General features: G+C 43.6%; 2 protein-coding genes across 7 annotated transcripts in view; one reads left to right on the forward strand and one right to left on the reverse strand.

Annotated features, from left to right (window-relative positions):
- Positions 1-10,150: 10,150 nt before the first annotated feature.
- Positions 10,151-17,408, reverse strand: ING1 (inhibitor of growth family member 1). 2 transcript variants are annotated; one of them, XM_060769606.2, is made up of 2 exons: positions 16,724-17,408; positions 10,151-11,953 (listed from the first exon to the last, which is right to left on the reverse strand). In XM_060769606.2, exons 1-2 carry the CDS (start codon positions 16,869-16,871, stop codon positions 11,250-11,252), a joined length of 852 nt encoding a protein of 283 aa, XP_060625589.1. In that variant the 5' UTR covers positions 16,872-17,408; the 3' UTR covers positions 10,151-11,249. The 2 variants fall into 2 exon arrangements, with proteins under 2 accessions (XP_060625589.1, XP_060625588.2); XM_060769605.2 differs by lacking the exon at positions 16,724-17,408 and adding an exon at positions 13,633-14,498.
- A 61-nt stretch (positions 17,409-17,469) lies between these two features.
- Positions 17,470-27,891, forward strand: part of CARS2 (cysteinyl-tRNA synthetase 2, mitochondrial) — a 48,419-nt gene continuing 37,997 nt past the window's right edge. Inside the window, exons 1-2 of one of the 5 annotated variants that reach the window (XM_060769601.2) lie at positions 17,470-18,198; positions 19,762-20,134. In XM_060769601.2, the coding sequence (XP_060625584.2) occupies positions 20,124-20,134 (11 nt within the window). In that variant the 5' untranslated portion in view covers positions 17,470-18,198; positions 19,762-20,123. Of the gene's footprint in view, positions 18,199-18,391; positions 20,135-25,757; positions 26,026-27,891 lie in introns of those variants that run through there. The other 4 variants (XM_060769603.2, XM_060769602.2, XM_060769599.2 and 1 more) reach the window with 4 other exon arrangements.

Consider the following 27,891-nt stretch of genomic DNA (forward strand, 5'->3'; position numbering starts at 1 on the left):
ATTTGGACTCTCTCTAAAATTTGGAAATCAAAGGAGAAAAATCTGCAATAAAAGCCTTGCCTAAAATCAGTTTAAGAATATTAATTAGATCTTCTAAATTGAGATAGTACAATGTAGTTGCGCTAATTCATCTAACTTCCAATGTTCTGGTTTGGTACTAAAAATCATTATTACTGGAGCAACATAACATTTTTATCCAATTGCTGGAGAAGTTATAGATCTGTGGTAGATCTGATTCGGATGTAATAAAAACAAACTGTATCTGGCATATATTTGATGTATGGAGAAGGTTTAAAAAGCTGTTTATGGCCTCTGTTTCTCCTCACTCACTATAATATTTTGTAAAGAGGAGCAAGGAAATTAGAAAATAGGTTGGTGTGAGTGGATGCAAATTTAACTGAGATAGAATTTTTCGTTTAAAGCTGGAGACATTAAATCATAAACAATAATACTCAAGGAAATGTTACCTCTCTGCCATCCAGTCTTCTAACGTATGCAAATGAGACACATACTTACAAGATTACTAAAACTTTATGTTCCACTTAGAGCTAAAATGAAATGTAAAACCTTGATTTAAACTGGGCAAATCAAAAGAAGACTGTTAAATACTAATTATTCTAAACCAAGACCTGATCCTAAGCAAATAGCTATCATAACAAACATGGAAACTGAAAATATCAGGGGAGATACAGTACTTGCAGAGTTTGGAATTGACTCTTTTGCTCACCAACTTTTTTATTCCCTAAAAAAACAGCTGGGGGCAGATAAATCATTATTCAGATCTCTCAAGTGCCTTTGCCCACTATTAGCTCTGCATGTTATCAGTGGTGTCACTAGGATTGGATTTACACTGACATATAATGTAGATTAATTGTGTTGAACTAGATCTGCATTCTGAAGCTGTATTATATGGCAGTGTAGATCTAGCCTAAGACTGGTGTCACCCAGCATGGTAACTCATGTGCCACCCCCATGGAAGAGTAAGTGAAACATAGAAAGCCTATTTTGTTTAGAGTCACAGCCACTGTGGCCAAATGACAATCTCTGGCAGGGATGTTTGGAAGAAGGTGTGTGCTGTTGCTGCCTGGGGGCTATAGTTCTTAGTGAAAGAAACATGGACCTGACATCTTTTCCCCAGGGGATTGCTTCTTGCCTTCCTTTAGAGAACTGGAACTCTCAAGCATCAAGACGCTATAGATAGCTTGAAATAGGCTTTATTGTTCACAAAGAGTTATCTTTCTAAGGCATTAAATTTGATGTTCCAAAAGGGGTAAAGAAAATATACATTACAGTCTCTGGATTCTTGGGTCCAAGGAGTTTTCCAGCTGAGTAGATTTCCAAGTTCCCTCTTTCTCAATGACTATGAAGTCGGAACATTCACAACCCCAGTCCAATGACCTTTATTGAAGGCAAAAAGTCTTTCTCTTGATGCCATGTTGAAGGCACTTAAGATTCCTCAACGTCGTCCAGGAGAGCTGGGCATGAAGTATGAATCTTAAGGGTATAAACCTGAGAATTGGTGGTAAGAGATTATTTGACTGAAGGCTTAGAGCCGAGCCTTTCTCACATCCATCTGTTGAGTTGTTTGGTGGAAGAATGAAAAAGAAAGCACTGCTCTCCTCCCTAGAAAGGGGTGGAGTCAAGCAATTGAGCTGGGGGAGCAATTCAGCCAATGCAAAACAACATTGATAGAAAGCTGTAGATAACCAAATAATTCAATTATATATTTACATACAATTGGCGCCAGTTGCGCCGTCACAAGGTGATAGAGGTGCCTTATTGAAAAAGAAAAAGAAAAGGTCACTTACCAGTCAGGATGGTAGAGAGAGGACAGAGGTCCAAAACCTCAACACATTCTCTGCACACTCCCCTAACAGAGCAGAGTGAATGTAGGAAGGTGAGCATGGTGCCTGAATTACTGTACATGTGCGAGTACTTGGGGTAGACAGAGAAAGGGGACCTCTTGGAAACAGATTCTGTTCAGATCCCAAATCTTGTGCCCCTCCCCAGTGTCTCTAACGGCTGCCCTCCTGTTTTGGGTCCTTATCCAGCCCCCATAAATGGCCCATGCACTCCTATCCCTGCCTTGCTGCCCTGACCGAACCAGAGGAGAAACCTGTTGCGCACATCCACCTGTGAATGGGAGACCATGGCCAGAGGAGTGGAGGTGACAGTGTAGAACAGCAATGAGACCAGGCACATGCTGTGTTCCAGTGTTATGCAGGTCATGTTATGTTTGGACTGTTCCTTCCAAGCCAGGTGGCCCAACATGATATTGGGAACCTATGGAGCAGCCACTTTTCCTCATCTTCCAAGGGGCCCCAGTTAGAGGGAAGTGACAGCTCTGGTGGACCCAGCAGAAGGCCATGATCCAGCAAGCTACCCCACTCTTCTCTTTATCAATCTATCGGGAGAACAATATTCTCTCTTATTCCATAACTTCCCTTCTGAATTGCTAGCCATTGCATTCTCTTCTCTTTCAGCAAATCTAACAAGATTTATGCCTCACCCATAACAAAGAATGTTGCCACAATTCTGCTTCAGATCTTTGACGAAAGATGGAAGTTATATGTTCAATCAGCTATAAAAGCTAGGAGGAAATGCTATGAGGAGCAAACTATAACACACAAATGGTCCTGGCAGACAATAAGGGGGGAAGTATAAGAAAAATATTTAGGAGAATGAACAAGTTGGAGAAAACTTGGTATTGTCCTTCTTACCTCATCAAGACAGAAACCCTCTGGAAGCTGTTAAGAAAGTGCATGACTTCCTACCAAAGGTTGAGTGTTCTAGAGAGCAGAGCTAGGATCTTTGTCCTACATCTATCATGTGTACATCAATCACATTCATACACCACTTGCAATGCATCAAAACATCAGCCAAAGGAAGGATCCAATTTCATGTAACCATTAATTAATTGCTTTTCAGGGGCCCCAGGTAGGCTGATATGGGAAAAGACTGGCATGCTGTCTGGTGCTTTGTTACTTCTTTGTGTTTGTGCAGAAATGGAGGAAATAATAAATGTATATGAGTGAACCCAAAAATGAATTACTGGTTGCCATTCCTGGAGTCACACTGGGTAGCAAGGTGTGATAAAGCTTTAATTATTTAGGTTAGTTAATTAATTCTGGAATCAAGTTGATTCCATAATTAAGCTGACATTTCAACTTTAGCCAATCAAATAAGTGGAAAAAAGAAATCTGCTCCTCTTCATTAGAAAATTTCTAGCTTAACTGATGTTATAACCATCCCATCCTGGTTTTATCAACCAATCTTGGGTTCAGGGTGATAAATTACTGTATTGTGGAGTAACTAATGTGTTTGGGGCCTGACATAAGTAGTAGGCCATAAATTAGTTATGGTCAGAGACAGAGAGGCTTCAGATGGGGAATTGAATTATCTAAGCAAGGGCAAGAGGCAAATGAAATGCAAATTTTGGGAGAAACTAGTGCTTTTGTGTCATTGGGTGAATTACCATCAATTAGCTCTGATGATCTTTGCTGTTACTACATGCACAAGCATGGATTTGAGTTGCTCTTACAATCTGCTAATCATGATCATTCCTGACTAATCCAGTCCTTTCTAATTCCAAGTAGGCATGCATAAAATGGATATTTATTTTATAGCCTTTTTGCTGCTTCTCCTGCACATACTGGACAAGTAAAGGGTTTGTTCTAGAAAAGCTTTGTGATGCCACTTTCCTGTTACATAAAGACTGCTGAACCCTTTGGTGATGTTGTAGCTTGTCACAATCCAGGCTATTTCCCTCCTCCAGCATATCATCCAATACCTGTTACGTAAATGCAATCTTTGGTGGGTTCCTTCATCTTTTTGGATTCCTTTTGCATTTTACATAAAAGTAAGGCCTATAGAGGGAGCATCTACACAATAGAATTGATGCAATTTGACATAACTTAAATTACTGTGGCTCAATACTTCATTTCACCTTATTTCTTAATTAGTCACTCTCCACCAAGGTGCTCCGAGCAACTTACAATTTAAAATAGCATTTTACAATATAAAAACATTCAACATAAAAACATTCAACAGTGACTATTTGGCAAATTAGATCTGATTACTTAAATGCACAACTAAACAGCCAAGTCTTGAGCACTTTTACAAAAGGTTGCAGCTCCAACATTGCTCTAACATATGGAGGCAATGAGTTCCACAGAATTGGAGCATAGTTCGAAAAAGCTCTACGCCTTGTAGTTTCCAGGTGTACCTCCCTGGGCCCGATATGTATAGGAGATTTTCCTGGGTGGATCAAGGTGACCACTTATGGAAAAAAGGAAAAAGTATGACAGCACCCACACTTCAGTTATTTGGAAAGCTTAAGGTTTATGAGTCCACCAAAGTCTTACATTATTTGAGCAAAGGTTTACTCTCAGTTACAGTACCCTAACAAGTTCATCTGGTGAAGACGCAGGAGAGGGCCTTCTTCGTGGTTTCCCCTAGGCTGTGCTTCATTCGGCAAAATACTGCACTCGCAGAGCTCAGGCGGTGTGGTATTTCAGTGTCAATGTTGACTTTTGTGGAGAGGTGGCTGCCAAGATAGTAGAAATAGTCAACATTTTCAAATGTTTCACAATTAAGCTGTATTTCTGGCATTGGAGAGGGGATTGGTTGGTGACTGCTGGACTGTAGGTGACTGTAGGAAACCTACAAAATAACATGAACTGAAATTTATTTTGGCAACCGTCAAAACCTGAATGTAACTGTGAAGCATTGCAAATTTCACAGTGTTTGTGATTACAGTGTAATGCTGAGAACATGCAAATTTTGATGTGTTGCTGAGGACATGGTTGTTAGTATCAGTGCATCTCAGTAAAAGAAATATATGCATCATTTTGAAAGGTTTACAGCTACAGAACTGGTTTTTAATGCTGCTTTTATCTTTATTCTTGTTATCTATATACCTGCTTTATATCAGCATGTTCAATATTTCTATTGAAGATAACAGTGGAAGAAATATAAAAGGATTCCATAACCATATTGCAAAATTCAAACAGATGTTTATTTCTGTGATGTTTTGATAGAATTCAAATCAGCACCCTAGGAAAAGGTAGAGTTTGCTATCAGTGCCTAAAAAGGATGCAGTCTGGAGGGAGTGACATTTCTAGGGATCTGTAAATTCCCAGCAACTTATTTTGTTTAAATTTTCTAATTTGATGATGATGTAGGTCTTGCTATGAGGAACTTTATGTTCAAGATATCATGAAGAATTATCAACAGCACACACATACTGAATTGAAAAAAGGAAGTACAATAATTGCATGGATTAGTCATGCCCAACACTGAAAAGTTGCTGGTAGAATCATAAAGTTGGAAGAGACCTTGTGGGCCATCCAATCCAACCCCCTGCCAAGATGCAGGACAATTGCATTCAAAGCACCCCCAACAGATGGCCATCCAGCCTGTTTAAAAGGAGCCTCCACCACACTTCGGGGTAGAGAGTTCCACTGCTGAACAGCTCTCACTGTCAAAACATTCTTCCTAATGTTCAGGTGGAATAATATTTTCTGTAGTTTGATGCCATTGTTCTGTGTCCTAGTCTCCAGGGCAGTCTTGGCCTCTTCTCAGTCTTCTCTTCTGCAGGCTAAACATGCCCAACTCTTTAAGCCACTCCTCTCTCCAGACCTTTGATCATTTTAGTCACCCTCTGGACACATTCCAGCTTGTCAATATCTCTCTTCAATATCTCTCTTCAATTATGGTGCCCAGTAGGCTTGGTTGATCAAAAAGATCACACCTTTGGATCATAATATCCCTAAGGTAGCTTAGTCAAAATTTGCAGATCAAAGGTGTGATTCAGATTTAAATGTATGTAATAGTGATGGCAGAAGCACTGTCATGAGACCTGGCTGAATGGCCTAAACCAGGGGTCCCCAAACTTTTTGAACAGAGGGCCGGGTCGCAGTCCCGCAAACTGTTGGGGGGCTGGATTATAATTTGAAAAAAAAACATGAATGAATTCCTATGCACTCTGCACAAATATTATTTGCAGTGTAACCCCCCCCCCCCCCAAATCAAAAAACAAAGACCCACACTTCTATATAAATAAAAATGTAATGTTTGTTTGTGGGATTAACAGAACTCAAAAACCACTGGATGAATTGACACCAATTTTAGACACAAGACACCTAACAACCCAATGTATGTCCTTCACACAAAAAATGATTTTGTCATTTGTGAGTTATAGTTGCTGGGATTTATAGTTCACCTACAATCAAAGAGTATTCTGAACCCCACCAACGATGGAATTGAACCAGCCTTGGCACACACAACTCCCATGATCAACAGAAAATACTGGAAGGGTTTGGTGGTCATTGACCTTGTGTTTTGGAGCTGTAGTTCAACTACATCCAGAAATCACTGTGGACTCAATGATAGATCTGGACCAAACTTGGCACTGATATTCCATATGCCCAAATGTGAACACTTGTGGAGTATGGGGGAAATAGAATTTTGACGTTTGGGAGTTGCAGTTGCTGGGATTTATAGTTCACCTACAATCAAAGAGCATTCTGAACCCCATCTAAGGTGGAATTGAATCAAACTTGGCACATAGTTCTTCCATGATCAACAGAAAATACTGGAAGGGTTTGGTGGGCAGTGTCCTTTGGTTTTGGAGTTGTAGTTCACCTGCCTCCATCAATCACTGTGGACTCAATGATAGATCTGGACCAAACTTGGCACTGATATTCCATATGCCCAAATGGGAACACTTGTGGAGTATGGGGGAAATAGAATCTTGACTTTTGGGAATTGTAGTTGCTGGGATTTATAGTTCACCTACAATCAAAGAGCATTCTGAACCCCATCTAAGGTGGAATTGAACCAAACTTGGCACACAGTTCTCCCATGGCCAACAGAAAATACTGGAAGGGTTTGGTGGGCAGTGTCCTTTGGTTTTGGAATTGTAGTTTACCTGCCTCCTTGGAGACCAGAGCAGAGGGTTCCTGCAAAGCAGAGCAGAGGGTTCCTGCAAAGGCCAGAGCGGCGCCGGGTGGGTGTGACCAGCAGCGCCAGGTGGGCGTGGCCAGGGAACGCTGGAGTTCTCTGGCCGCGCCCACCTGGCGCCCCTGGCCACGCCCACCCGGCGCCGCTCCGGCCTTTGCAGGAACCCTCTGCTCTGCTTTGCAGGAACCCTCTGCTCTGGTCTCCAAGGAGCCAGGTATACTACAAAAGGCTTCTCCCTCCCACACGAGCAGAGTGGCCAGAGCAGAGAGGTCCCGCGATGGGCGGAGCGGCGCCGGGTGGGCGTGGCCAGGCCTCGCGGGCCGGAGAAATGCCCTCGGCGGGCCGCATACGACCCGCGGGCCATAGTTTGGGGACCCCTGATTTAACCAAACACAAAATGCAGATCATGTAGAACAAGAGACTGTACGTAGAACAAATCCAACACCATCAGCAAGGTGTTACTAAGTGCTTGACAGGGAAGATCTGTCAGAATTGACTGTAATTTAACTAGATCAAGCAAAATCCTCTGAGAATATCTTTATCTGAATTGGTGGTCCAAGGAGGTAACTTAGGTTTGGTTACCTGTGACAGATCCAATATACATTAAGATCCTTACTGAAACTAATTGTTTTATTCTTTTGATGAGAATGTAGAACCCCATAGAACTCAGAGGCCAGTGTCAAACACAAAATATTTTACTCAGAAACCAGTTGTTATCATTGCTAAGTGGTGGGCTTCCTTTTACAGTACTAGTGAGTAGGCTTATGCATTTTGGCTGAACCTCAAGCCAGATACTGGCACATCTTCGTATCCATTGTCACACGCCTCCCAAAAATGGGCGCATTGCCAGATAGCCATTTTCGGTCCTCACCCCAAAAATGTGGCTAGATCCGGTACACTGGCAGCAATGGGGAACTTACAAGGCTCTCCTTTCCGTTCCTGGGACCCATTCCTTTTTCCCTTTAAGAGAACCTGGATATTAGCAGTTGAATTAAGAAAGCACCCTATCCATCCCATTATCGGGGGGGGGGGGGCGGACTTCTCACAGGCTCCCCTTCCATATCCTTCATTAGGACCTGGATTAAAACATCAGAATTAACATACCACTCTTCCTGCAATCCTTTCCCTTCTGTCTATAGAGGAGACCTGGCTTAATGTGTTGTTAAATCTGTTTCTACTCTAAAGGAGAAGCGCTGCAGGTAGGCACACACTTTCTCTCCCTGCAGCATGTCAGAGTTTTCCATGGCATTTTAAGGAGGCCGGAGAAGGAAGAGAGATAACCTGGAACTATAATCTCTGGCCTTCCTTAAAAAAAACACCTCTTTTTTCTCTACTGGAGGGCACGTTTCAATCTCCTTTCTGCTTTGTGTTTAATGCTTCCTTAAAACTGTTTCTACTTTAGAGGAGAGGTAGGCAACTACAGGTAGCAGTTTTCAGAGAATGAGGGTTTTCTTTTTGTTCGCTGGGATTAATAATAATAATTGTCTTTCAGAAGTATTTGAAGGAGAGGAAGGGAAGGAGAAAAAAAGCTAAAAGGGTAACTTTCCCAAGTCCCCAAATGCATGCGCACCGCACACCCCACTCATCCGTCCCACATGTCCCTAACTCTCAGTCATTCCCACTAAATAAAAATAATCAAGAAAATAAAGAAAATCAAAAAGATTTAAATGTGATGCCAAATAGGGGAGGAGGAGCTGAGATTGGCTGCCATGTGGTCCTGTTATGGAGGAGAATCCATGACAGATGGGCCCTTGCCATTACAAGCACCTGAACAAACTGAAGAAGCTGAATTGGCCAAAAGAAACAGCTAAAAACGGATCTGGCCTCAAGCCTACTAGTGAGATCCCATAAACCCATTTGTTAATGGAATGCCTTGGAGAAGTGAAAGATCTCTGCTGTTCCTGTCTATAGTTAATGGGACTCTTGGAAAAACCTAATCTATTTTGTAGGCTGTAATGAGGCCAAAATGCTGTTTTGAGATATAAAAAGGGAAAGAAACACTGAGTTACTCATATCTATAAAGATATCTCCCATGGCAGTGTAAGTAATTTATAGAATTTAAATTAAATTAATTATATAAAGCATCTTGAATATGCTGCCCAAAACAACTATATGGGACAATCTATGCAAAGATACATAGCAGCAGTGAATCAAGGAGTATATTTTCAATTAAAGTAATAGGTCTTCTCCAAAGAAAAATGCAAAACATTGATGCATCTCTCCCCATTTGCTCTTCGGAGATTCAGTAGAATTCACATCTATTTTAGGTTCTTCTTTTATGGTCACCATTATGTTACCAGTGTTTTTCTTCCTATTTACTATTACTATTCAATTTGATTTTTCAAGTAGGATTGGGGAAACTTCAGATCTCCCGTGATTACTTTTACAGTCATTTAATTTTCCAGAGCTAAAAACATGGAATGATAGTAAAGTCCAGACAGATTTGGAAGAGCATCCCCCAGCAATAATCAGCATAAATATTGAGTTCATGCTTTGGTCTGATTTCTGCTACGTTATCTATATGAAGTAGTACCCTGTTACTGTAATATTTATTCCCAAGATCCCTGGTAAGCTGGGTGTCTCAGTGGTACTGTCTCATGATATATATATATATATATAGAGAGAGAGAGAGAGAGAGAGAGAAAGGGAACAAAAATACTCATATATTTACATCTCTGGATGAAGAGCCAGCAATGTATGACAAAAAAGCATAACTGAAATGGCAATTTAACAATAGAAGACAGCAAGTTCAGGTCTAGGCTACAGTTTGTTGATAAGTGGTTAAAATATGATTCTTCCACTACATGTGAACTAAAGCAAAACTGAAAGAAAACGAAATTAGAAATATATACAGGCTCTATTGATTATGGAAGAAGGAAAATAATATTCAACATTACTGGACAAGAAAGAATTGGAAAGAAGTGGCAGCAGATGCCATGAAAGCCAAGCAAAATGATTACTATTTGGCAATAGGAAAGGAGCAGGACTTAGAAACATTATGTGTATATATTTATATAGGGTTTTAAAAATTATTATTACCACAAATATAAAGCAACAAGTGTTGCCTAATTGTTGCAAAGGGATTTTAAAGTAAGAGCCCCTGCACACAAGCTTAAAATAAAAAAGGCATATGAAAACAGAATGAGGAGCAAAGGGAGAGCAAGCACATACAAACAAGATTACCCAACTTGTTTAATTTATTCTTTATTATCATTGCTGTACAGTTTTCATACATACAGAAGAAAATGCATATTGGCTACACCATGGCATGTGGATGCATTTCCAATTATAATACAATTAAGTGCAACTCCACTTGAAAATGTACATTTTTACAACTTATACAAAGTAAAGACTGCTACTCTATTATCTGTGACAGTATAAAGCTTTGATTTATGTTAAGTTCCATTACTAAACGTCTTCCTGGTTAAATACAAAATATACTAAATCATTTTAAAAGGCCCTTGTGGTACTTGGCCAATATATAAAATATGCTGTGTAAAATTTAACCTTTTGCATTTTTAAAAAATAAGCTTGTAGCTGTAGTTAAACATATTATTGAGCTGCTAGACGGACACACTTAACGGGAGCCATCCTGTAAGTTCTTACATGCTATTGCGCATCAGAGGAATTTTGTGCCCTGATCGAAACCTATTCCTTAGAAATAAGTCTCACTGCAAGCAATGAGGCTTAGCAGGAGTTTAAAAGAGGGCAAAAAGCTTTTGGAATTACTGTGTTTGAAACATGGAAGACCTTCCTCCTGAAAAATGGCCCAATGTTAAATACACTTAAGCCCAGTAAAGCCAATGGGCAGAAGGACTGTATGCTCTTTTTGAGAGATAATAGAGTGGTCATTTATGTTTAGGATAAATTTGTAATGTTCTGCTGCTTTATTCAAACAGACCATAGAACAATTTGCTGGAAAGAAAAACAGCATTCCACTATAAAGAAAACTGGAACGCTATCCAAGATATGTTGACTATCTACATTTTCATGGGCAGAGTCTTACCAATGAGTACAGACAGATTTTTTCATAAAATGAAGCCAAACGTTACATGTTAACTCTTATTAATTCACTGTATGCTTTGGCCAACAGATTGTTTTCTTGTTAACAGCCATATCAAAGGGTGAAAAAACCCAAACATTTCCTTATTGCCACCCCTATTACAAGAATTGTTTGATTTGCAACCTTCTTTAAAAATATACATTTTACAATCCTAGTACCTCAACAAAAAGTGAGACAGAATAAATAAAAGTTTTCATGGCCCTATTCTCTTCTGATTTCAAAACTACCTGTTGTAAGCCCTTTCTTTTTTAGATTTTTCCAGTGCTTTGTCCATTGTTTTCTCATTTTCTCCTCTACATTTGGGACAGTACCACTTCCCCTTTGGTTTATGATTGAGTCCCACACATGAGAAGTGAAACCATTCGATTGGGCATTCGTCGTTATCACAGCCTATCATTTCTCCATAGGAGACCTGGTTACAGAGACAGTAAGTTGGCTCATTGGGATCAATAGGGAGGTCTGCTGGGGAAGCCTCCCTCTCTGCTTTGGCTTTAGACCTCTTCTTTTTCTTGGAGGTTTTTGCTTTCTTTTCCTTTGGAGTTCCTGAGGTGATGTCATCATGATCATGATTATTAGAAGCATTCTCCCGGTTTTCATTATTTCTTTGCCTCCTGGATCGTTTGTTGTTTGGCTTCTCAGCCTGAGTGATTGTCTCGTTCTTTGACTTGTCTTGATTAGCTTTGCCACTGTTTCCAGTGGTGTCATTCGTCTCTTGGCAAGTCTCAAACAGTTCTCCATGACTGTCAAGTTGCCTAGTTCTGTTCTCCACCAGGTCTACCATTTGGCTGACAATCTGAATCTTTTCATCCCCCAGTTCCTGACTCCGGATCAGTGATCTCTGTATACAGTGCAGGACCCTTCTCTTTTGTACTGCATCAGTCTCTCGTTTGAACTTTTCATAATAATCATCCAGTTCTTTGAGGATCTCTGTGAAAGAAGAATAAGATATGATATTTGTTAGTCTTATATGTATAATAGCAGAGCCCCCCAGTCAGAGGTTTAGTGAAGGGGAAATGTCTCAAAATTTCTCACAATCTAACTGCTATGGTTTTAAATACAATACAGCCCCGTGTGGCGCAGCAGATTAAACCACTGAGCTGTGGAACTTGCTAATAAAAAGGTCGGTAGTTTGAATCCGGGGTAGCCTCTCATGGTTAGGTACAGCTTTTGCAGTTTGAAAACATGCAAATTTGAGTAGATCAATAGGTGCCACTCCGGCGGGAAGGTAACAGTGCTCCATGCAGTCATGCCAGCCACATGAACTTGGAGGCGTCTATGGAAAATGCCAGCTCTTCAGCTTACAAATGGAGATTAGCCCCCCCCCCCCCCCCCGAGTCAGACACAACTAGACAATGTCAAGGGGAAACCTTTGCCTTTACAGTTGCCTGGAAGCACTTAAATATATTGCCCTGCTCTCATAGGAATGTACTTGAATCTTGTATCTCTGGTCCACATAATCTAAAGCAGGGCTTCTTACAATGCCATTACAGATAAAAGGATAACATGAATTCAACATTTCCTGGTTTATTTTATCTAGTATACTAGTTCTTTAGTCCAGGACTTCTTAAACTTTTCCATTTGCGATCCCTTTCAAACTGAGAAAGTCTGAGGGTATATAGATGAGTAAAATAGGTATAAAAGTCAAAGCTTTAAAGATAACAACCCAATATTTGCAACGTTTGCTAAACAGGTTATTTTCCTTTTTATTAAATACAGCTGAAGCATCTTTTGTACTGTAAACACTACACAACAGATTCTTGTAAATATCTATTACTGCCACTAGGTGATGCTCAGAAATCTTTTACTATTGCCAAATTTTTGGGACCCCATTTGGGTCAAGACTCAGTTTGTGAAGCAGTGATCTAGAGTCTGGTGCAGGGCCACCAGATCTGGGGACTGGGATTTGGAAAAAAACTGTCTAATCCAACTAAAGCAATAGCTGTGATTCTGGAGGGCCTCTGGCCCTTTTCCGTTTGTGAAAACTGTTTCCACATTGTTAATTTTCTTCCTGCAGCTTGACAAATTTTTCTGGCTTCCACCTTTGCCCCTGGCAGTTTGCTTCATTTTTGGTTTAGGTACACGTTAAATGCCTTTTTAATCTTTTCATAGTTTAATTAATTTACAACATTTATATGTCGCCCTTCTCACACCGAAGGGGACTTAGAGTGGCTTACAAGTTATATGTACATACAATCTATTATACAGGGTTAGTCAAAATGCATAGGCCAATAAGCCATTCAATTGAATGGCTTATTGGCCTATGCATTTTGACTAACCCTGTATTATTAGCATAGCACATATTGTACTATACCACTATATTGTGATATTACTAGTAATATTACATGCAATATAAAATAAGTATTTTTTATATTACATGTAATATTACTAGTAAGATTACAATATAGTGATGTAGTACAATAATTAATATTGCATTATTATTATTATATTGTATTACATTAGAATATTATTATCAATATTATATGTGTATGCAATATATCATAATATTAGCACAGCACAATATTAGTTTTACTATATTGTTGCTGCGGGAGGGGTTCCCAAACAATGACTCAGAAAACATGGTGGAACTCTTTCTTCCTGGTTCCCACTCTTTCTTCTGGCTCCAGAGCGGCAGTTGGTGCTTGGGGGAGGGGCCCCCAACTGATGACCCAGGTGACATGGTGGAATTCTGTCTTCCTGGCTCCCCCTCTTCACTCTGGCTCTAGCGTTGGTGCTGGGGAGAGGGGCTCCCAACCGATGACCCAGGAGACATGGTGGAAGTCTGTCTTCCCGGCTCCCCTTCTTCACTCTGGCTCCAGAGCGGCAGTTGGTGCTCAGCAGAGGGGCCCCCAGCTGATGATCCAGGAGACATGGTGTAAGTCTGTCTTCCTGGCTCCCCTTCTTCACTCTGGCTCCAGAGCGGCAGGTGGTGGTGCTCGGGGGAGGGGCCTCCCAGCTGATGATGCAGGAGACATGGTGGAACCCCCTCTCTTCGCTAGTTGAAATGACATTGAATCCAGGTCTTCGTTGGAAGGTGAGCATACAACTGCAGCCTCCAGTTAAGTGGGCCAGTTTCTCTCACATGGTGAAGAGGACGGTTAGGACACAGTCAATGCCTGAAGTTGAGCCAAAGGTGTTGCACTTCCCTCTGCCTAGGCCAGGCATGGACAAACCTCGGCCCTCCAGGTGTTTTGCACTTCAGGTCTTACAATTCCTGGGTTCAGGCCTCTTCCTTATCTCCCCTCAGCCGCTTAAGTTTTCTGGACTTCAACTCCCACAATTCCTAGCCTGAGGCCCCTTCCTTTTTCCCCTCAGGAATTGTGGGAGTTGAAGTCCAGAACACCTGGAGGGCCGAGGTTTGCCCATGCCTGTCCCAGGGATACCCGAGTGAGCATTAGGAGAAGCTCCTTCTTCCTTTTCGTGGTTGGGCAAGAGGACTTCCTCCGTGTTGCACGTAAGAAGCCCCGCCTGCCGCCCGCCCCCTCCCTAAACAACCACGCCACGTCGAGAGAAGCCCCGCCTCCTGCGCGCGCCCTGGCAGCCCCGCCAACAGACTGGCGAGGGATGACACTGGCCCCGCCCCTTAACGGTCACCGTCAGTCGCGCGGCCGAAAGGGCGGGGCTACGGCGGAGGAGAGCCCGCTCCCTCTCCCCTCCCCTCCAGCCACAATTCCGGGAGGCGGAGCCATGGCTGCAGGAGCGGGAATGGGGAAGGAGGCGCCCCGCCCCTTTGCCATGGCATTGGAAGAGGCACCTGCCCGTCACTCCTACCAGTTGGCCTTCAGCGTGCCTTCGTCCCTCCTCCTCCACAGTCCAAGAGGAGGCCCCTCCCCTTCCCTGCCTGTTGGGCCTCCATTGTTCTTAGAAAGGAAGTGGCGCGTTAAGAGTTTGAGCGTTTGTGCGCGTTTTCCCACCCTTTACATCCGTCTCCAACCGAAACGCCAGGACCCGAATCCACGCAGCTGGCCAATCAACTTCTGAGAACCTGCCTCCATAGAATCTGGCCAATCAGAAGACAAGATGACGCCGATAGCCCGCCCTCTGCCTCGACAGCATCCCCACCAATCACAAGGGAAAGCCCCAGCCGAGTTTCCGCCTCTTTTTGCATCAACATGCCAATCAGGTGTGGAAAGCAGAACTACGGGCAGCCCTCATTTTTCACTTCGACCTGTCAGTCAGGGCGAGGCGCTAACGCTTCCTGCAACGAGGGGAGCCAATCCTCCGCCGAGCAGCCGACGGGGCAGTTCGAACTATTACAACAAACCTCCCCCTGCTGCTTCCCTTCCCGCCCCCTCCCACCATTCGCGTTCGTCAGCGTCACTCGAAGGCCGAATCATTGAGCAAAGGGGGCGGGGCCTCGGCGGCTTCATGAGGGGAGCTCCGGCCAATAACGGCGCGCGGGGGGCGGGGCCAGCACAATAGGGTAGTGACGCTAGGCTATAAAAGCGGCTGTGACGGCGCCTTTTACTCTCTTTGCTAGAGCTCCGGCGCAGAGGCGCCTCCCTTTAGCGCAGTCGAGTGCTTACAGCGGGTAGAAATGCCCGCCCTTGTCCTTTCACAGTGTCCCCCCCGCCCTCCCTCCGTCCCTCGCTCGAACTGGCATTCACACCCTCAACTTAATACATACCCCCCTCCCCTGGTTTCCTCACGATAGGAAAACTCCCAGGTCTGGGGCATAACACACTCAAACCGTTGAGGGGAGGAAAGGGGGGCAAGAAGAGCGTGTGGACGGCGGCGGTGTCACCTCTATTACAGAGGGACACTTTCCTCCTCCTCCTCCTCTGCTCCCTTCAACTCCTTTCCCCCCTCAAGTGACAAAGAAAGGACCTTCGGAAAAGCCCTCTACTCCCTTAGCAAAGCTACCATTGATTCCCCCTCGCTTGGGTAAAAAGGGGAAAGAAGGGAAGGGGAGGGCCGAGCAGGGAAAGCTGCAAAATAAGGAGTTTCATGAAGGGGGAGAAGAGAGAGAGAGAGAGGAGCACTCGCCAAGCAAGCAGCACATCCCCAACCCACACACTATTTATATAATATCTCTTTCCCCCCTCCACTCCAAGGGATGGCTCGGAAACCCAAATCCCATTGAAAAAAAGCACAAAAGGAAGAGGGGGCGAAGGGAGCCAGCCCGGCCCCCCTTTCCCCCACTCTCCCTCTGCTACTACCAGCCATTGCTGAGAAGGCTAGCAAAGCCCCTTCCGTGGGGAGAAAGGGAGGGAAGGCGTCCTTTTCCTTTCAGAAAACACTCTCCAAAGGAGGGAAGAGAAAGAAAACCCCACGCGTCCCGGTGCCCTCGCCCGCCCCTCCCTCCCTCTCCCTCTGCCTCTGCCCCTGCCCCTACTCTTGCCCAGAATCAGAACCATAATCATAATAATAAAGAGGAAAACAATACAGCAAGTCCTTGCTGGAGAAGAAGAACCCAAGACCTTTTGTTGTTCCAGCCCCAAAGAGAGAGAGAGAGAGAGAGGGAGGGAGGGAGAGAAAGCCGAGAAAGGGGGGGGGGGGGGACGTCGACAAAAAGAGCTGTGGCTGCAGAGCAACCCCTTCTCAAACCTCTCCAAATTAATACAAAAGCAAAGAAGCAAAGAGAGGCTTTAGAGGTTGAGAGGGGAAGGAAACAGTCACATAAAGGGGATCATCATCTAAAGAAAGCAAGGCAATCCCTGTGTAGCAGCTTCTCTTTCTGTCTCTCCTCGAGCACTTTACCTTGGTATTTGGCGTCGATTTCCCTCATCAGGGAGACATTTCTCTGCAGATCGAAGGGCAGGGATTCGATGGAGTCCATGTAGTCTTCCACATAGTTGGCCAAATGGAGCTGCTCCCCGCCGCCGTTTGCAGGGTTCAACATTTTCATCCGGGCGAAAATAATAAAAGAGATTGTCTCTTTCTCTCCCTCTCTCTCTTTCCCCTCCCTCTTCTCCCCCCCTTTCAAGCCAAAGGAGGAGTCCCCGAAATCAAAAAGCAGGAGAGCTACATCGGAGTCTTTTCTTCTTCTTCTCCTCCTCCTTCTTCTGCTAAGATCAGGCACAGTCGGCGAGTCAGTCCCTCCTACAGCTGACTGAATGGCTGTCGCTGACTGTAGGAACAATCAGAGGGATTTGTGTGTCTGAGGAGGGAGGGAGGGAGCTCTTAAAAAGCCACAGAGAGAGAGAGAGATACGATCGGAAACAGGGAGGAAAGAAACACCCGGCGAAAAGGAGGAGGAGGAGGAAACAAAAAAATAAATAAAAGAGAGTGAGTGGAGCCGCTCCTGTTCCGCCCGCGATGTTATTAATGCAGCCTTTCTCTCTCTCTCTCTCTCTCTCTTTCTACGCCGCACTTGATCCAACGTGGAAAACCCAAATACCAGTTTCAAACACTTGGGAAACATTCAGCCCCGCCGCCCAGTGCGCATGCGCACCCCTCCCCGGCTCCCGCTCCTCCTCCTCCTCCTCCCCCGCCCGTCCGCCCGGAACCGCGCTCTCAGTGTGGCTCGGTTGCGGCAAAGGCCAGCCAGGCGCTTCCACTACTGAGCGGGGGTCGCGGGGCCGTGTGAGAGGAGCCCCGTGTGTGTCTATGCGTCTGTGTGTGTGTGTTGGCCGGCCTGGGCGAGCCCCTCGCGGGGTGACAGCGGGTCGCCATGAACTTCGGAGGAGTTCCTTCGCAACCTGCGGCTCCTTTATTGCGGCCCCTCGCAGAGGCGCGTGAGGAGGGCACGGCCGGGGCGCTCTCCCGCTTCCCTTTCGGAGGACTTTCCACTTCCTCCCCTTCCCCTCCTTGAAACTAACCACCCGAGCAACTGCATCCATAATTGTGAGCCAGGGACAGGCAGCTCTCCTGGCCAATCAGGCTCCGGTTTGTGCCCCGCCCCTCCTCTTCACTACCCAACGGAGAGGCGCAGCTTGTGGACCCGGAAGAGAGGGAGAAGCGGCGAGGAAGGAATCCAGCGCATGCGCAGACCTCATCCACAAGGCGATGAGAAAATGGAGGCCGATGGGGAAGCGGGGTGAACTACATTTCCCGGCAGGCCTCTTTTTTGTGCGACTGAGCCTGCGTGGGAATCATTGCAGTTCGAGCGGGGGCAGCCCCGGTGCTTTTAAGGTTGCCTGATCTTAAAATCCGAGCACACCCAGCTGCAGAAAACAAAAGGGGGGAAGAAACGTGGATCCCGACCCCTTGGAGAAGAGGAAGCTCTTGGATGAGTTCGTTTAGACATAGGCCTTTTCCTCTCCGTAGCCTTAGAATGGATAGGTAGTGGGTTCCAGTGAGTTTGCCAGGTTGTACTGACACGTTCCTTACTATGGAGTTGGTGGATCTAAAAGCAAACACTTTCTATCAATGTGTTGTGGAAGGCTTTCATGACGCAGGGTTGCTGTGAGTTTTCTGGGCCGTATGGCCATGTTCCAGAAGCATTCTTTCCTGACGTTTCGCCCGCATCTATGGCAGGCATCCTCAGGGGTTGGGAGGTCGGTTGGAAACTAGACAAGCGGGGTTTATATATCTGTGAAGTAATGTCCAGGGTGGGAGAAAGAACCACCAGCAGACCTCACAACCTCTAAGAATGCCTGCCATAGGTGGTGAAACGTCAGGAAAGAATGCTTCTGGAACATGGCCATACGGCCCAGAAAACTCACAGCAACCCTGCGTCATGAAAGCCTTCCACAACACATTGATAGAAAGTGTTTGCTTTTAGATCCACCAACTCCATAGTAAGGCCTATTGAGCCCAAAATGATATATTTAGACCCATGTAACGATGTGACTGATTGGGGCGTGGAAAACCTTCAGGAAACCCTAAATGCTCCAAAAAAATCTCAGGTTACCCAAAAAGTGGGGCTAGAAAGTGACAGTTTTGTTTTCTGGTGGTTCAATGTGCATATACTTTATTTCGTGCACAAAAGTATTTAAAATATTGTATACAAATACTTTAAAACCATGTGCATAAGGTGTATACGAAACATAAACAAATTCCGTATTCAGGCCTGGGCTCCATCTTCAAGGTATTTCATGAGGCAGGTATTCAAAAATAATAATAGAAAATATGAAACACAAAACACGTCTGGTCTCAAGCTTTTTGGATAAGAAAAAAAAGCAAAGTTATTTATTATATGTATTTATTACATATTTTTTGCTAACACTAAAAATCATACAATCTGTAAACTTAAACCAAAAGCATATAAACATTAAAGGAGAATTAAATATAGGACTATTAAAATACATAGATAAAACTGCTAAAAAAGCTAGCAAAATGGCTAATTTGATGAACCACTCCTGTCCAGTGAAGGTGCCTAAGAAGAAGAAAAAAACAATAGAGGGCTTTTTTTTATACCCACACTGTAGGACTTCCAACATTTCCTGTTATTTAGACATTGCATTGCTGGTTAAAAAAGAGTTAAGCTGTATAGGACCTGCCTCATTCTAGTGCCCTCCAAATTAGCTGCTACACTGGCTATATAAGATGGGAGCTGAAATCTCAGAGATTTGTGCCGTAGAAAGGCAAAATAGAAGAATGCCAAAAATATGAGTGACTTGGGCAGCTCTAGCCTCCCAAGAGCTTGCTTTTCAGTGTGAAAGCATATAATTCCGATTGATTTTCAGAATTGCAATAGGAAGGCTGCCATTTGGGAGAGGGAGTAGCTGCCAAATTTAAAGCCCCCCCCCCCCCCAAAGAAAGGTAGACACAGAAGCTCCACTTCATCTGCAGAGCAAGAAAAATCAAATCAATCTACAGGATACCTCTGATTATTTTCCTCTTTTTCAAAGCAGGATTGAGACGCACCCTCTCCTTCCACGCATACTGATTATTCCCAGTGGCATCTTCCAGTGGCATAACCAAAAAGTCTTCCTTAAATGCGAATGACTTCTATTATTTCCAGACGAAGAAGTTGGAAGAAAAGGGCAAGTCATGAAAGACAGTCTTCCCCCTCTACATTGTGGCAATCCAGGGAGGGAAGGAAAGGGGAAACCTTTGCAAGGAGGCGCTTCCTTTATTGCTTTCTCGGGAGGCTGAATCTCCTTCTTCAGCCACTGCTTACTGAGCCAGGATGAAAGAATGGATTTCGCTATAGGAAGAAAGGAGGAGCTTCTCCAAAACCACAGCGCTTTGTTGTCTTCCAGCTTTTCCACTGATGACCATTAAGTAAGTCTCTCCTGATTTTTCTGGATCAAGCAACTAGGGCAAGCATGTCTGTAAATTTTAACTCCCACCTCCCCAGATTCACACTGGAAGCCACAGCCTGTCATTTGTGAAATTGGCTCTTTCTGCACCTGGCCTTCGACCATCTCCTAGATCTTTTAGGTGAAGCAGGAAACCTTAAAGGATGCCCCCAGTTTTACAAGAAAAAGGATATGTGCAAAAGTAACTCTGCTGCCTAAAGACTGATCAGGGATAAGAAGGCCTTTTCATATTTCAACAGAAGGGATTAAGTAAATACCATGTACAGTATTTATAATGTTCCCTTTTTACTTTTTCAGTCTAAAAGCTATTTATCACTTTATTCTTTTTTGGAATACTGTCATTTTTTTCTGGGTGCCACAGTTCAAGAACAATATTGATAAGCTGGAACATGGTGAAAGGAAGGCAACTTAAGATGGTAAAATGTCTGGAAATCATGTTCTATGACGAAAGGCTTAGGGAACTGGGTGTGTTTAGCTTAGAGTAGTGGTTCTCAGCCTGTGGGTCCTCATATGTTTTGGCCTTCAACTCCTAGAAACCCTAACAGCTGGTAAACTGGCTAGGATTTCAGGAAATTGTAGGAGCCCCCGGTGGCACAGTGGGTTAAAGCACTGAGCTGCTGAGCTTGTTGATCGAAAGGTCCTCGGTTCGATTCCGGGGAGCGGCGTGAGCTTCCGCTGTCAGCCCTAGCTTCTGCCAACCTAGCAGTCCGAAAACATGCAAATGTGAGTAGATCAGTAGGTACCGCTCCAGCGGGAAGGTAATGGCGCTCCATGCAGTCATGCCGGCCACATGGCCTTGGAGGTGTCTACGGACAACGCTGGCTCTTCGGCTTAGAAATGGAGATGAGCACCACACCCCAGAGTCAGACATGACTGGACTTAATGTCAGGGGACTACCTTTACCTACCTAATATAGAACTATAGGCATTAGAACTTGAATCAGTGTATCCAAATTGATATTAAAAGTTGTTTGGCTGTGAAATCGTCTATCTCTCCTTCTTTGGGGGTCTTTAAACAGAGGTTGGATGGCCATCTTTAAGAAGTGCTTTAGTTGCGTCTTCCTGAATAGCTGAGGGTTGGGCGAGACAGCCTCAATGGTCCTTTTCAACTCTTGGATTTGCACTAGCTTGGGTCTCTTAGGTTTCAGCACTTAATGTTAATCAAATATAGACACAACGAGGCAAAAAGATAAAAGATGATGAATGACTGGATCACATCTGTCTGGGAATGAGTCTCATTGACAGCAATTGGCATCTCTGGAGTGAAGGATGCTTTTAAAATTTAGCCAAGTGGTGTTTTAAATGTGGATGAACTTCCCAGAAGTTGCTTGTGGGACTCTGTTCCAGTCTGTTTGCAGAGCCCTGTTCACCATCATCTCAGATAAGAAGAGGAATAGCATCATCTCTTATGTTAAGCTGGAGATGTGAAAGCATTTAATAAAATAAGTAGGACATGTCATCAGCAATAATACCCATTACTAGGTGGTGGGGATATTCCAGAGTGAGAATTAAAGGACTTCTAACTGCACATGTGATTTAGGTTTGTGCTTTAGTTGACTTTCAAAAAATGGTTGTGAAATGTAGCTTTTGAGAAACTTCTGGAGATGCAGTAAAATCTCATATGGGGGAAACAGTTAAAAGATTATCTGATAGGAACTTTATTTCACTGGATACAGTGGAGACGAAATCAAGATGATACGGTGCACTGGATACATAAAGGACTGAGACGGATTTTCGGACAGCAAAATAAGCAGGGTATTTTTTGTGGTACATTTAAAAAAAAAGTTAAACTTCACGGCCAAGTATTTCATGTTTGCTCAGAGATTAGCCCAAATGTATTTAGTGGAACTGGTTTGGATTTATACTCTAAATAAGCTAAAGTTAACCATGTCTGATTAAGAAGGGATTTGGAATCTGTTTTTGGAACCAAAAATATTGAGACATACTTTTTTGGTAATGCTATGAGAACCTCTAAAAATTGACATAGTTTAGGGGCCCAACATGTTTTTCTTAGTCCAGCCTTAAATGGAGTTTCCTTCCTAATACATGTATTTAGGACTCCAGCCTTGATCCTACTGAGTTTGAGGATATTTACTCCCAAATAAGCATATTTAGGATTACTGCCTTAACTAGTACAACCAAGAGCCAGGGCATCTCTCTAGGGATTGAATAATTTTAAACTGGTCTACTGTAATGGCACAAAACAAATGTAGAGATAACCGTTTTAGTACATTTTCCCTCTGTAAAAGTGTATTTTGGGAAGGCACCCTTCAAAGATTAAAAATGTTAGATATAATAAACCAGGAAATGTTGAACTCAGTCATGACACTCCCTTTCTGTAATCACATTCTAACATGAAGGGCTGCATTTCAAACTTCAGTATTCAAAAATCAAATGTTATATTAGTCTTTCATTTGCCCACTCTAGAAAACATCTTTATCCTTTTAAAAAAAGATTCTGAGAATGGATAGATTTAATAGCTACTGTGGGTCTCACTCGAGAGAGAGAAATGGGGGTATTACTATATGTGTATTCTTTTTTTTAATAAATTGTTAGTTTGTAAACTTTGTTGTGTTGGGCTTGGTCCCACTTGTAAGCTGCCCCGAGTCCCTTTGGGGAGATGGTGACAGGATATAAAATAAAGTTATTATTATTATTCTATTATTATTGCTCATTTGGTGAAATGTTTGTGTGATTCTGTCAGTCATTAAAAAAAAACACCCAAATCTTATTAGTAGACTTCAAATAAGGATTGCTTTTTTTTTTTTGTCGTGTCAGGAACGACTTGAGAAACTGCAAGTCGCTTCTGGTGTGAGAGAATTGGCCGTCTGCAAGGATGTTGCCCAGGGGACGCCCGGATGTTTTGATGTTTTATCATCCTTGTGGGAGGCTTCTCTCATGTCCCCGCATGAGGAGCTGGAGCTGATAAAGGGAGCTCATCTGCGCTCTCCCTGGATTCAATCTTGTGTCCTGTAGGTCTTCAGTCCTGCCGGCACGGGTTTAAATTAAAGAAAGTCAGGTGGATTCATACATAGTTCTAATTTACAGTCTTAGGCTGCAATACAGTTCAAGTACAGAAAAATTGTTATTGCTTGACTTCAAGTCATTTCCAGCATCTGATGTCCATAAGGCAAACCTAGACAGGTTCTCCGTAGGCTTACTACAAGTGAGACATGAGTAGACGGTACATGGCAAGAACAAGACGAAAGCATTTGGTTAGTTACTGCATGGAAGACCATCAGTGAATACTAGTTACTGTGGGCTATACGTCAGAGGAAGATAGTGTCAAAACTATATCTGAATATTCCTAAGAAGCCCTATGGAAAATTAATAAGTCTCCAGGTGACATGATGGTGTGGGAAACACAAATAAAGCTGATGCACTGAGAAACATAACAAAAGTGTCAAATTGCTTCAGTGAATTCCGAACTGGGGATAAATACCAAAGAATAATCGTGCACATACAGCTCTTTTTCCCCCAAAGTACCACCCAGTGTAGTCATGTTGAAAATTACAAGCTTCTTCAAGCCACCTGTAGTAATTTGTTTATCTATAATCCTGTTGCTTAATGCATGTATGTTCTGGTATGCAGCTTTCTTTCCTTGCTCTGTGTTTTCCTGAGAAGCCTTGGGAGGGCCTGCAGATCACATGATCCGCTCTGAGACTAGCACAAAGCACCGACTTCTTTAGACTTTGGGGCTGCTCAGATCGCAGACTTGCAAATGCTTGCCTGCTGTTTGTTGTAAGAGAGATATTCTGACCGGATGGCACAGAAACTATCTCAAACATATCTGTAACTGACTGATAAATTGTGCACCTGCGTATGCTGAACACATGAAGATTGTGAGTAAACCAAATATGTTATTTTTGTATACTTTATTTTGTTTCATGAGTGCATACTATAGACAAGTTGTTCTATGGGAGAGTAGATATATATTTTGGGCACTGAAAAACATTTCTGAAGAACTACTATTTTATGCACTGGCATATTCTTTGTTTTCCTAAAAGATGAGAGACAACAGGTTGTTCAGCCTAACACTGAAGCCAATTGCCTTGCATAATTACATTTGGTTGTACACCACTTGAGAAGATTCTACTCAAACGGGTTATGATCTCTAAAAGGTCATGCTTTTCTAAAAAGTCACACATGGAGGCCTGATGGGGATTGTGAAAGAGTGACATGTGACACCACAAGCTCAATTGTCAACTTCCAAGCCCTAAGAAGAGAACCATCTGTTCCAACATTTCAAGCCAGGTTTACAACACTTGTGCATCTTAGACTGTTGGATCAATACAATTTGATGCCACTTGGAATTGTCATGGTACAATGTGATGGAATCATCGGGTTTTGTAGTTTGGCAAGACACCAGTCTTATTAAGGCAAAGAAGACTGAAGACTGTCTAAAACTACAACTCCCAGAATGCCATAGTATTGAGCCAGGGCAGGTAAAGGGGTATCAAACTACAGTCATTCGACAATGATTGTAGAGGCACACTTAGAGAATGATATAAAGTGTTTCATATTCCACAGCAATAAGCAGTGTGTGTATACACCCCATTTTTGTATTTATATTAAACATATTTTTTTTCAAATGTAAGCCCCACTGCATTTTAGGGGGGCAGATGCCCTGGAAAAGCGTACAGTTTGGGGGAATATATATGTATATGTGTGTGTGTCTATATATGTGTGTGTGTGTGTGTATCTATACACACACAAAGCTGTCCCATGCCATGCATTGCTGTGGCCCAGTCTGTGCATATGTGTTTTGTGTGTGTATATTTGTGTTTGCGTGTGTGTGTGTATATATATGTGTGTGTGTGGTTTTGCACATGCGTTGTAATGTGTTTTTTCTTTTTGCCTTTAAAGTCTCCCCTGCTGTGTTTTTCAGTGTTTTTATGAGTGATGGTCACTCGCTGCTTGAAATGTGTTTTGGGTCCAAATTTGGTGTCAATTCATCCAGTGGTTTTTGAGTTATGTTAATCCCACAAATGAACGTTACATTTTTATTTATATAGACATATATAAACAAACACACACACATACACAGGGTGTCCCAAAAGTCTTATACACAGGGAGACTTCACAAATTCAAAATGTGTTTTTTATATTTTTGCATAATTTTGCAAATATTTAGCAAACTGTTGTGTTGAATCTTTTGTAAGTAAAGGCACGTTTAGCTACAGTTCCCCAGTATCTCTATGTAAGGCGACTGGTCTGCAGGCCCTAATTCTTCCGTTAACTCACACGGATAGGACTGGGCTGTTGGTCAGATCAGAATCTACCTCGCTTTCTGCTCAGTGGAAAACCGGGCAAAGATTGCCAACCGGCGGCCACCCGAGCTGGCGGCACGGAAAAAGCTGCAGGAAAGGCGCCCGAGCTCCTCCTTTTCCTGCTGGGCTCCGGCTGTAGCCGAGGGCTCGCTGTTGTTGCCGGCGTACAGTCAGCAACGGCTGTTGTTGTTGCTACAGGCGACGAGGGCTGTTCCGCTGGGCAGGCGCGAGGAGGGAGGGGGCGGAGAGGGCGGAGAGGGGAGGAGCCAGAGCCTCGCCGCCTGCCTATTGGCCCGCCTCTCCTCCCTTCCTGCCACGCGGGCTGGGCCTCGTCCTAGGAAGCGTCCTGGCAGTGGTGCGCATGGCTCGCGCTGGGCTGCTGCAGCTGGTGCTCCTGGGCCCGGCCCGGGCCCGCCTCCTCCTCCTCCTCCGAGCCGGCTCTCCTTCCTTGCAGAGGATGGGCCTCTCCTCCGGTGGCGCCAAGTGGCTCCAGCCCCGCGGCCCCGAGAGCGGCATCCTGACCTACAACAGCCTCAGCAAGAGCAAGGAGCCGCTCGTCTTGAGGAACCCCGATGTGGTCACTTGGTAGGAGACGTTTCGGCATGGACTTGCAGCTTTTGCAGGAAAGGAGGCTCGTTTGCCTTCCTGGCGGGGTTGGGAATAGAATCACCATACCAGGCTTCCTGGCAGTGAGGATGCTGCAATGGGGGTGGGCGACCTTCTTTCTTGACAGTGCATCTACACTGTACAGTTAATGCAGTTTGAAAACGTTATAACTGCCATGGCTCAATACTATGGAATACTGCAAGTAAAGGCATCTACACAGTATTATTAATAACAATAATATTGTACTCTCCTCTCTTTACCAAGACTCAAAAGTGGCGCACAACGTTAAAAATGATACATTTCGAAGCCTACAATATATAAATAGAATTAAACACAGGATTTATTCTACAGGTCGACTTTATACTGTAAACCCTGTACATGCAGGTGAGGGCAAGTCAGGACCTTTCCACACAACCATATAACCCAGAAGATCAAGGCAGAAAATCCACATTACCTGCTTTGAACTGGGTTATCTAAGTCCACGCTGCCGTATATCCCAGTTCAAAGCAGAAATTGTGGGGTTTTATTCAGCTCCTTCTACACTGCCGTATAAAATCTAGATTATCTGCTTTGAGCTGGATTATATGGCAGGGCAGACTCATATAATCAAGTTCAAAGCAGGTAATGTGGATTATTGGCTTTGACAATCTGGATTATATGGCAGTGTAGATGGGACCTTAGGTGCATCAATACTGTAGAATGAATGCAGTTGGATACCTCTTGAATTGCCATGGCTCAATGATTTGGGATTCTACAAGTTGTAGTTTGGTGCAGCGAAAGCACTCATTGACTTGAAAAGTCTAAAGTCCTTGTAAAACTACAATTCATGCAGTTTGGTGCCACTTTAACTGCCATAGCATTGATGTATGGCAATTAAAATGGTGCCAAACTATTCATTCTACAGTGAAGAGCTAGGCTAGGATTCTGGGAGACAAAAGTTGAGATTCCCAGGGCCCTTCTGCACAACCAGAATATCAAGGCAGAAAATCCTACGATATGTGCTTTGAATTGGGATATCTGAGTCCACACTGCCATATATTCCATGGTAAAAATATGATGTGGATCCTTAGCATATTGAGAAAAAAGCTGGTCTCCATATCAGATAGTTGTAGGGCTCTTCCAGACAGGCTCTATATCCCAGGATCTGATCCCAGGTTTGTTTATCTCAGATTATCTGGCAGTGCAGACTCATATTATCCAGTTTAAAGCAGAAAACATAGTATCATATCCTGGGGTATAGGGCCTGTCTGGAAGGTCCCTACATTATGTAGGACACACCCTTTGAATGATGGATTTAACTTCAGGAGCAAATAGGGAATAGTCCGTTAATGGTGATCAAGTAGAAGGTAGGCCCATGTCAGAGAAGGGTGAATCCATGAAGAAGGTGAGTCAGCTGACAGCGACCTCTTGAGTGCCCAAACTAGGCAAGGGCAAGAATGTTTAGACGAAGCTGGTTATTTGGCTAAGATGGGTATTTGTGGTGCACTATTTATTTATTTATTTACTACATTTATGTACCGCCCCTCTCAGCCCAAGGGCGACTCAGGGCGGTTAACAATAGGCAACAATTTGATGCCAGAGCAGTTACAACAAAATAAAATAATCATTAATACTATATTAATTATTAATTAATTGATATGAATACTAATTAACACTAGGCATTTTTCTTTGACTTGCCTCAGTCCTAGTCGGTGTGAGGGACTTAGGAGGCCACAGTTGGCCATCTATCCATACATAGAAGCAAGGTTTGGGAGTATTAGCCAGAGGGGTCTGGACTCCACTTCAGTTCTAGCAGGGTCTTGCTGTTTTCTTTCACAGAGACCTCTGTGAAAAATTGTTGTATTC

The sequence above is a fragment of the Anolis sagrei genome, chromosome 3 (assembly GCF_037176765.1).
Source record: "Anolis sagrei isolate rAnoSag1 chromosome 3, rAnoSag1.mat, whole genome shotgun sequence".
NCBI classification, from domain to species: domain Eukaryota; kingdom Metazoa; phylum Chordata; class Lepidosauria; order Squamata; family Dactyloidae; genus Anolis; species Anolis sagrei.

What these genes read in the sequence shown, in the direction of transcription:
- ING1 (XM_060769605.2), bottom strand. Translation starts at nt 14,065, where the DNA reads ATGCTCACCTTCCAACGAAGACCTGGATTCAATGTCATTTCAACTAGC. An exon ending in CTCTGGAGCCAGAAGAAAGA is followed by an intron (nt 11,954 to 13,632) that starts GTGGGAACCAGG and finishes CTTCTTTCACAG; the next exon opens with AGATCCTCAAAGAACTGGAT.